We start from the raw sequence: 10,947 nt of genomic DNA, 5'->3' as shown, positions 1-10,947 counted from the left end.
CCTATTGACTGGCCTACTAGTACATATGCTACTGTGTTTGCGAATTTTGATGAACATTATATCATCTTGATACTTGGTATCTTTATAATTACTTTTGTCGATTAATTTGCAATATTAGGTTCTTTAAGGAAGAAGAAATCAAATGAAGACATTGTATTTAATGTAGATACTTTGCAGTACACGGAATGCGCCAAAAAGGGTGAGTTTGGACAAGAAATACTTCCATTTTGGTGGAAATATGTTGTTGTCAGAAATATAATCTATGTGTAACAACTGCTTACACTCTAAGAAATGGCTGTAAAATATACGGTACATTACTGAGAAAATATTCAGTATGACTGTATTACTGAGGAAGTTCAGTATATTACTGAGAAAATGCGTTTTAATTTTTCTTTTAATTTTAGCATTATAAAATATAAGGTACATTACTTAGAAAATATTCAGTATGACTGTATTATTGAGGAAGTTCAGTAACTTACCGAGAAAATGCGTTATCTCAATAATGCACTGACAACGTGCGGAGCATTGCATTCTGGGTTACATACAGCGACCATCTTGCAGACCAACAAAGAGATCGGAACATTGAGGGAAATTTGGTAAAACTGATTTCCTGTATGTATATTTGTTTTTCTTAGCAGCTGGCACATTATTCTCTTTTAGTAATTTCTCATTTGATGCCAATCGATTGTTTATCTCTGTAAATTCGACCTTAACTGCAAATTTTTTAATCTTTCTGGTTGCCACAAATTTTCTAAAGTAACTACTAACTGACTGGATTTTACAGTGCAGATAAATAGTTTAGGCAAATATTTCACTAAACTGTAGCAATGTACAATTGTAATCAGTGTACATACTCTGCATCAAACATGAAGCAATATGTCAGTCACTATAAGTATCACAGAAATACACCAAACTATCGATTTCCGTGTGGAATCTGTAAATGTGTGCAAAGTTTTTCAAGCTATTCTGGTTTCAAGACACACGTGTATCGTGAGCATAAGTACAGGTCTACTTGTAGTTCATTATATGACAAAACACACAATGACATGCATCCAAAAGTGTACTTCTGAAGTGTACTCAACCCCATTGTCAACAGAAATGTAGGAACTTGAGATTTTATTTGCCATTTGAAAAAACATCGGACAATTTATGGACACCTTACCTTACGTTACCTTACGTTGATACTGGACGCAGGTCGCTAGACCTATGTATATGTCCAGATCGGTGACCTTCGATTGGCCAGATGCAGAAATTACATCTTGGTCATCCTCCGGTAGGTCTTCGCCGGGTGTGCCAGTAAATGCAATAGTTTTTTCATAGTCATATTTTATTGCCTGTCTCTCCCAGTGCTTATCAAGTTTCGTTTCAAATTCTCTTATAGTTTTTGCCTTTATGACACTATTGGGGAGGCTGTTCCAAGCATCCACTACCCTCACTTGGAAAGCACCTTGTCGCAGTCTAGTCCGGCTCCTTGGTTTGAAGATCTTTAAGATGTTGCCCCGAGTTGGTCCTTTTCTCAATTGGAAATTTATGTTAACAGCAGGGTCATAGTGCTGATTTAAAATTTTGTAGACCTCCACCATATCTCCACGTAATCTTCGATATACTAAAGTTGGAAGGTCCAGCTTCCTTAGTCTTTCCTCATAATTAAGGTTTTGTAGGTGTGGCACCATCTTGGAGGCTCTACGTTGAACATTTTCTATTGTCCTAATATCTTTTTTCTTATAAGGTGACCAGACGGACTGAGCATATTCCAAGTGAGGTCGAACAATTGCCTTAAAAAGAGTGCGAAATGTTGGTATATCAAGGTATACAAAAGATCGCCTAATCATTCCCATGATCTGGTTGGCTTTGTTCACTTTTTCCTGTATGTGGTCACCAAAGGATAAACTCTCATCAGTAAGCAAGCCTAGGTCTTTCTCCTTGACACTTCTCTGAACCACTGTTTCATTTTCCTCACCACGTGGCATATAATATACTGTGTCTTTTGTTTGCCTACGCCCTCCACTTACTTTCATGTGTTTGCACTTCTGGGGGTGGAATGGCATTAACCATGTTCTTGACCATTCTTGCAGGGAGTCCAAGTTTTCTTGTAATTTATGTCTGTCTTCTTCATTTTTAATTTCTCGGAAAATTTTAGTGTCATCTGCGAATAAGAACAGGTCCGACTGTACACAGCTAGGTAAATCATTGATATATATGACAAAAAGCACTGGTCCAAGTATACTGCCTTGGGGAATGCCACTGTGTACTCTTTGATATTTTGAGAATGTTCCATTGATTTGGACTCTGCCTCCTCTCCAGCAAAAATGAGGTGATCCATCTGAGGACATTACCGCCCACACCATATCCGGCAAGCTTTCTTAGAAGTCTTTGATGAGGGACTTTATCAAATGCTTTTTGAAAATGTAAGAATATTGCATCAGTTTCTCCTCCATCGTCAATGACTCTGGTCCATTTGTCAATAACATGTAGCAGCTGAAGAACAGTTGACCTACCTGTTAGAAATCCAAACTGACTGTCTGAAAACAAATCATTACGTGTCATGTGTTCCATAATGTGGTCCCTTATAATGGATTCAAGAACTTTGCAAGTAATACATGTGAGGCTCACAGGGCGATAGTTGTTGACCTCAGATTTATCTCCTCCTTTGTGTATTGCACTCACATTAGCTGATTTCCAGTCTTCCGGTAGCTTCCCCTCTCTAATAGATGTTTCAAATAACTCTGTCAGTACTGGAGTAATGTTGTCCCTGAGTTCCTTTAGGATCCTGGCATTTATATTATCAGGGCCGGGTGATTTATCCACTTTTAGCTTTCCAAGTTTTTTCCATACATCTTCCTCTTTCACTTGACAGTCATTCAGTGGTTCATCAAAGTTACGAACTGGTATATGTGGCAATTCACCATCTGGTTCCTGGGTAAATACCTTTGAGAAAAAGGCTGATAATACCTCGGCCTTCTCCTCATCCGTTATGGCAATTTTTCCATCCCCGGCTTTTAGGTCTGTAACTCTAGTCACTGTTTTAAGTTTACTTTTGATGAAACTCCAGAATTTCTTGGATTTCTCTTTAACTTGACCTACTATGTCTTTTTCCTCTTTTTTTCTGAAGTTTTCTGGTCAGACACTGTACTTTGTTCCTCCATTTCTTATATTCCTGCAACTTGTCACTGTTTTTGGTTTCCATGTACCGAGACCAACTTCTGTTTTTCTTCTTAATGGCCATTTTGGTGCCCTCGTCCAATTTAATAAGTCTGTGTCTATCTCTGGCTAAATTACTATCATAGGTTCTACTAGGAACATATATGCTTTCCACCTCTTTTAATTTGTTCTTCACAGTAGACCATTTGTCCTCAAGTCCATCAATTTTTAGTACCTTCTCTGTCCATTTCTGGGGAAAATCTTTTCTCATTGCTTCATAATCACCTTTATCATAGAAGAAGACCTGTCTTTTTGTTGGAATTCTCCGTATGTAACAATTGTAGTCGAATTTCAGTAAGCTATGGTCACTCTTGCCCAGGGGTGATAAGGTTGTAACTGAATTTATCATATCCTCCTCATTAGTCAAGACTAAGTCCAAAAGACTGGGGTTGTCAGTACCTCTTCCTCTTGTTACTTCCTTAACATGCTGGAACATATAAGTATCTCTCAAAGTTTCCAAAAATAGGTATTCTTCACTATTTATACCATTCTGGGTTGTCCATCTTTGCCAGCTAATTTCAGGGAAATTAAAGTCCCCAGTGATGAGTACATGGGATGTGTTCATTTCTATTGCCTCCTTGATAAGTTTTCTTAGATTACTATTATTTTCTTCTTCACTGTTAGGACTTCTGTATATACAACCTACTAGTATTTCATCCTTTCCCTGTAATTGTATTTTAATCCACACAGATTCCTGATAATTGGTTATTAGTTTAATTTCTCGTGCATGCATATTTTTTTTGACATAGATTACTATACCTCTTCCTAATTCATCCATAATGTTAGTAAACATTTTGTATCCATCTATTTGTAATTCACTTGATACCAAGTCATATCGACAGTTTTTTGGTTTTACTTCATTAATAAGTATAATATCAGGTCCATTATGTACATGTAATATTCTAGTTCTTAGTTCAGTCATTTTATTTGCCAAGGTGTCAGCGTTTGTGTACCAGCAGATTAATGATTCCGCTGTATTTTTACCACTTTTCTTTTCCCAAGTGGACCCCTCACCCGGTAAATGAACTTTCCCGACTGATCATTTGCTTCCCTTCTCTTTGCTTCCTCAGTCAACTCTTTCTGCTTCTCTCTTTGGGCCTTGGTCATGTCACAATGGATTTTGACATCTCTATATTTCTCACGTCCTCTGAGATTGACTATTCTCTTTAGTACCATATTCTTCAAGCTCTCTGAATCAAAGCCCACCAGTAAGGGTCTTGGTCTTGTGGAATTTTCATTCATAGTGCCCAATCTAAACATTTTATTTATCACAAGAGCATTGCTATCAAGCTCCATGGCTCCAACAAACAACTCTTTAAGAAAATCTGCATCCTCTTTATTTCTCATCCTTCTCTCCTCTGCTGCACTCTCTGGTACCCCTTGTATCACTATATTGTTTTTCCTTGCTTCTTCATCCCTCAATTCTTCAAGTTTTGCAATCTTATTTTCTAGTCTTCCCATGTCACCCAAAGGTGCAGTAACTATTCCTTCCTTCCCATTCACACCATTATTCTTAAGTAGCTTGCACTCTTCTTCTATTTCTACTGTCTTTTTCTCTGTTGCTTCTAATCTGTTCTTGACTCCCTCAAATTGTTCTACCATATTTTCATTCAGCACTCTTAAGAGCTTCCAGTTTACTTATTACTTCCTCACCTTTGCTCTGTTCTGAGACCACAATTTGACCAACCTGTTCCATTTTCTCTTCCAGTTTCTCTTGTTTGCTTATTATTGTCTTCATGGTGTTGTAGATCTTAACACAACCATGTTTGCAATGCTGACAGTTCCATAGGATTTGATTTCCCACTTTTTGCATATACTCATAAACTTAATTTGGCATATTCTCACAAGCTCTGTGGAACCATATTTCACAGATATCACAACAAATAGCTTCATCATCGTCTGAAACTTTCAACTCACACTTCCCGCATTTGTAATTTGAAGTGTTATCTTCCATCTTGTGTGCCACAGTTTGTTTACCTTTGACTCCACCTGTATTCTCATAATTTTTTTCTTTCCTGATTTCGACATTATGCTGATACAATGTATCGATAGCTGAGTTTATGATCAGTATCACTTATCAGATCTTACTATTTACTGTAGAAAAAGGTTGCTTTTGCAGAGCTCACTTGGCACACCCACCTCCGAGATGTTTGTGGAAAACATACAACGGCCAACCATACAACTTGATATCTGGCTCATGTGTTCCTAGTGATAAATGTTGTGATGTGAACGATGGTGTACTTCATTTCCTTCGGAATTGCGTAGTTTTGTATATGTTAATTGTTAAAGTAATGCACTTTGGCCTACCTCTCCTCCCAAACGATCTGGGGGGGAAAATGTGGGAAACCGGGGTTTTTGGGTGGGGGGAACATATCCTTTTAAAAACTCAGAAAACATTTGGTGTGACCTCATCTTTTACATCACATCTAACTAGGAAACATAGATATTGGACTCACACATTATTGCAAGATAGCTGTTTCCAAATTAGCACAGAGGAAACTGATTTCTCTGTTAATGAAATCTTAGAAATGGAAATTGATGAAAATTATGTTTCACTGAATAATGATACAGATGATGATGATTTGCTCTCGGATGAGATGAAGGAAGAGCTACTTTTGAGGGAATTAGCATTATTTTACTTGAATTTAGAAGCAAAATTTATTATACCTGCTAAAACAGTACAAAAAATTGTAGATGAAGTCAGATGCATACAACAGATAAGAGAATAAACATATACAAAAAAAATTATGTGAAAAATTGATTGAGGCAGGTGTAGAAAATGACAAAATTCAAGGAATTCTTGAGACAGTGGAGCAGGGATTTTTCAGAGTAGTATGAATGGTCCCTTAAGATCAGAACAAACTAGGAAAACATATTATGAGAACAAATTTCCTTCTTTGCATCTAAGACCAATATATCTTGGACATGATGATGAAAACAGTGCAAGATATGCTCAATACATCCCAATTAAAGAGAGTATAAAATTGATGTATGATAGTTATCCTGCTTTCATAAATTTACATAATGTCCCAGAAGCTCGTACTGCAGAAAATGAGATGCCTGAGATACTCAGAGATGTTAAAGATGGGACAGTATTTAGATCTTTATTTCAGCAGGAATCATTCCAAATTATTTTGTACCAAGATGCCTTTGAAGTGGTGAATCCTCTGGGATCAGCCAGGAAGAAGCATTAAGTTGTAGGTGTCTATTTTACCTTGGCTAATATTGATTCACATTTACGGTCATCCATTGACCATATGCAACTGGTTATGCTATTCGCCAAGTCGGATCTGCAGTTTGGGCAAGATAAAGTGTTTTCAAGACTAGTGAAAGATCTGCAGTCACTGGAAACTACAGGCATAGAAGTGAAAACTGTTGAAGGTGAAAAGAATATTCAAGGCACTGTTTGTGCAATTGTTGGAGATAATCTTGGATCTCATGGAATTGGTGGATTTGTGGAGAGTTTTAGACACCAATACATTTGCAGATTTTGCACACTTGACTTGGACTCCTTCAGAGAGACACCTTACAAACTTGGGACTAGGAGATCTGTAGAGAGTTACACCAGGGATATTAAATACATTGATGAACATGCTAACCTTGCTTCTCATCATGGTATTAAATTTGATTCAGTTTTTAACCAGTTGACACATTTTCATGTTGCAAATCCAGGACTGCCACCTTGCTTGGGGCATGATCTCTTTGAAGGTGTAGTGTCATATGACATGCCACTCATCATACATAATCTTGTCAACAAGAAGTGGTTTAGTTATGACAAATTGAATAGCAAGATATTTAACCTGGTCTTATCAGGAACTGATAGCTTGGATAGACCAGGCGGTGTAACTAGGAATAATGACAGACTGGTGGGCCATGCTGTTCAAAATTGGGTTTTTCTCAGGCTGTTTTCTGTGTATATTGGGGATTTAGTTAAAGATACCAATGATGAAGACTGGCAGCTTTATTTAAAATTAAAGTTGATAGTTGAATTGGTTTGTGCTCCAGCTATAGCCCAAGGTCAGATTGTCTTCTTGGCTTCTCTAATTGAAGATTATATTGATTACAGAGCTACCATATTCCCAAACACCAACCTTAGACCAAAACATCATTTTCTCTGTCACTACCCTGAGCTAATTGTCAGATTTGGTCCACTGATCCGATTGTGGACAATGAGATTTGAGAGCAAACACTCATACTTTAAAAAGTGTGGTAGAGGTCTTCATAATTTAAAAAATCTCCCCAAATCACTTGCCAAAAGACATCAGTTGCTACAGGCATTTTACAGTGCTGGTTGTCTCTTCCCTGCTGCCTTTCAAATAAAACATTCTTTAGATTTCAAGCTTGACATTCTTGATGGACATATTAAAACAGCAGTATTTAAAGGTACCGAGTACTGAAAAGACCAAGCCTTGCTTCTAGAAAAGAACGAGGATGGTTTTCTGGAAGGAAAAATTATCCTTATTTTGGTGAAAGAAATGACTTTTTGTTGTGCAAACCTATCAGTTCATTTGTGTGCCAACCTCTGGCTTGCTAATATGTCATGGATCCTCACAGTCTGTAAAGAGTACAAAATGTGTAAATTTGAGTTATGCACCCCATAACATCTACAAGCTTGGACAGGATTGGGGAATTTCATTAAAATACACTGTTCCTACATAAATATATGTACACAAGCAGATTTATGTGCAATCCAAATACAAGCCAGCCTAAAAAAATTTGTTTAGATTAACATGTCTTGAAAAAATTATGTAGGTAGGTAAGAAAAAAAAATTAAGCATGGAATCTCAGCACTTTTGTTGAACTTGCATACCTTTCAGACAAGTGTATAAGTATTGATTAGTGTGTGTGTGAGACCTCTTCCCCCATCTCACTGAAAGTGAAAAAGCGAACTATTCTATTTTTCAAATATAAAAAAGCTGATTTTCTCTTTACATACTTGTCAGAATTTTCTTCATTTAATAAACTTATCATGTGCCAGTTGTGCTAAGCTTATCAAATATACCTCTTCCAAACAGTTTTGAATTGATTTTTTTTTATACATCTCATATCTTGCATTTGGTGGTGTGTAGCTGTTTCTGGACTACATACTGTCATTTTCCAGTGGCTGTATCATTTTTAAACATGGATGAAGTGAAAGACCTAGTCTTGTCTGGGCTGGTGAAACTTAAGCTTGAACACAAGCTAGAAGAAGTGATGAAGTGCCTGGAGGATGTTGGAGTGGATAGAGATGATGAGTTGAGGCTTATAAAGGACATCGACCTTCATGCAGCACTGAAGCCTATAATGGCCAGAGCCCTCATGGAGACATGGACAGCCCAGGGTAAGTCAAGTGGTATGTTTGTGTCTGTAGGAGATTTAACTTGGGTTGACAAGCAAAAAAAAAAAAAAAAAAAAAGAAAGTCCTTACCCCTAAAATGGGTTCACAGGCATCCATCATTATCTAAACATGAAAACATCAAGACAGAATGAAGCCAGTAAAATATATTTTCTGTAAGTAGCAGTAAACAAAGTGAGTACACTTCCTGGCCTTTTTAAAATAGAAATCTGTACTTAGAATGTGTATTGGAAATTGAAATACCTTTAAGAGCATTTTGGGAAAATTGAGAAATCAAATGAATGCTATGAATGGGCAGGCCCGATTTAGAGTTGGCCATGATAAGTGGGTGGGGATGTGGTCCTGATCAGGGCCATCCACATTGGGCAGAACCTGGTCAGTTTAATTAAATTCATTTGTTATATTTTACAGTGGATGATAACCCTCAAGTTGTCAGTGAGGCAAGCAGTCCCCTACGACTGATACCTCACACCCCCTTGAGGTCCATAGTTCCTGACAGCCAGTCACCATCCCCAAGTGCTCACTGTGCAACATGGCCCTCAACTGTTGAGCTGACATTTGAAGACAAAGACAGGCCAAAGGGGGTCAGGAAGGCAGTTCATAGAGTGCTGAAGCATGGTGGAACTGCAGAGCTGTCTCCCAGAGATAGGAGGGCCATTGTCAGACATGTGGTGGCCAAAGTACTGCAGGTGCACCCAAAGCCTTATCGGTGCCACATGGAGGTGATTGCTAAAAAAGTGATTGACATCTTCCCATGCCTCAAAGATGTGCAAGTGGCTGGCACCAGTATTGGCAGAGGATATGATTCTGTTCTCAACCAGCTGGTTGCTAGAGCGGAGACTGAGAGGCGTGGGCAGTACAAAATAAAGATAATTGCTGAAGATTCTGACAGTGAAGAAGCTGCAGTAATAAAAAAAAAAAATCAAGTTATGGACCAACAAATAAATTGCCTGACCCCCCTGAGGAACAATCTGGTCCTGAGTTTGAGTATTACCATCAGAGGGTAATGATTATGAAGGGCTGCAGCACATTCGAGCTGAGGGACAAATGGCCAGCTCTGTTTACAGCAGAAGCTTTGGATGGTCACTTTCAACAACTGATGGGCTTCAGTTGTCAAGGCAGAATGCTGGAGGCTTTTGGGGAGAAGCAGCAACTTATTGTTGACTCTTTTGAAGAAGAAAGCAGAGTAAAATCCAAACTTGCAAAGAAACTGAGGGGCAGACTAAGATGTGCAAAAAAAGCGTGTGAAGAAGTGGGAAATCAGTTGCCCTACCAGGTGGCAACAATCACCCTCATCATGGCATAATTTCAAGAGGCAAAAGAATCCCTTTTTCGAGTTGCAGAGGTAGGATTTATACTGTACTTGTTAAGCAACTACAGAATTAAAAGATATTAAAAAAAAAAAAAAAAAAAAAGGTTTATAAAAGCTGCAACATAACATAAAAACTTTAAATAATATTAGAATTATTCAGTATCCAGGACATTTTAGGCAATATATTAAGTTGAGAATTTATTGGTGATGTACACATGACTTGGAAAAAAGATTGATGTTGAAATTATATGAATAATTAATTGCTGTATTTCTTTTCTAGAAACCATATGATGTGAACAGACTGACAGAGGAAGCAGACTTCCCAAAAACGCCATGTTTGATTGCAGTTGGTAAGTATATGTGGATTCATAAAATATTCTAATATGGAAATTACTTGCTCCAACACTATTCCATGGCCTCTTTATTTTAATCAGGAAACTTCTGTTTGTCCAACCATGATTTCCTTTTTTGAATTCCTACTTATCCTGAACAAGTAAAGAGCTGTTAATGTTGAGCCCTGGCAAATGAAAGTGTTTAGAAGCCTTGAAATTGTTAATGTGTTTCTATTGCAGTGATATTTGCCTCACACAATAGTCACCTTTCTCTAGGTCTTCAAGTGTCAAGTCATTAAATGTGTTTATATATTTTTTGAAGGAACCCTTGCCTTTACAATGGATCAAATTTCTACTTGGCGTCAGATGGAGTGATCGTCATGAGGGACATTCCATGCTTCATCCAGGCCTTTGCTCTCATGTTTGAGCTATTTTTCATCATGGATGTAAAATACCCATCAAATGCTGGGTTTACTTTGGAGTTTGTTCAGAGGTACTTGTTCAAGTGGATCAGTAAAGCTAGATTCAATCAAGATAGTTGCTGAAATACATGTATTTCATTTACAATCCAAAATAGCACTCCATGACTGAAGTAACTTTAAATGTTAAATTGAATTTTCCATGCAGGTTCTTCATGAAGATCGACCCAAATTCTGGGACCAAAATCCACAAAGGACCCCAAAAAAAAGAAGGTGGCTCCTGTTAGCCCAAAGGTGCTGTCTCTCTTTAATCTGTTGAAACATCACCAGCCAGATCAGCCGGAGCAT

At 37.7% G+C, this 10,947-nt stretch overlaps 1 protein-coding gene across 1 annotated transcript; it reads left to right on the top strand.

Annotated features, from left to right (window-relative positions):
• Positions 1-518: 518 nt before the first annotated feature.
• On the top strand, positions 519-10,613 carry LOC143022996 (uncharacterized). Its single transcript, XM_076181432.1, has 5 exons — positions 519-612; positions 8,303-8,521; positions 8,948-9,881; positions 10,129-10,198; positions 10,547-10,613. The coding sequence occupies exons 2-3, from the start codon at positions 8,323-8,325 to the stop codon at positions 9,541-9,543; spliced, it is 795 nt and encodes a 264-aa protein (XP_076037547.1). The 5' UTR covers positions 519-612; positions 8,303-8,322; the 3' UTR covers positions 9,544-9,881; positions 10,129-10,198; positions 10,547-10,613.
• Positions 10,614-10,947: the final 334 nt, after the last annotated feature.

Source organism: Oratosquilla oratoria, unplaced genomic scaffold, assembly GCF_046742065.1.
Source record: "Oratosquilla oratoria isolate Oo_2021 unplaced genomic scaffold, ASM4674206v1 SCAFFOLD267, whole genome shotgun sequence".
Lineage (NCBI taxonomy): Eukaryota > Metazoa > Arthropoda > Malacostraca > Stomatopoda > Squillidae > Oratosquilla > Oratosquilla oratoria.
Note: the sequence above shows the minus strand (reverse complement) of the source record. Positions and strands in the feature narration are given on the sequence as shown.

Excerpts from the sequence above, each read along its gene's own strand:
- LOC143022996 (XM_076181432.1), top strand. The coding sequence starts at position 8,323 with ATGGATGAAGTGAAAGACCTAGTCTTGTCTGGGCTGGTGAAACTTAAG. Across the intron at positions 8,522-8,947 it reads GGAGACATGGACAGCCCAGG|TGGATGATAACCCTCAAGTT; the intron begins GTAAGTCAAGTG and ends TATATTTTACAG.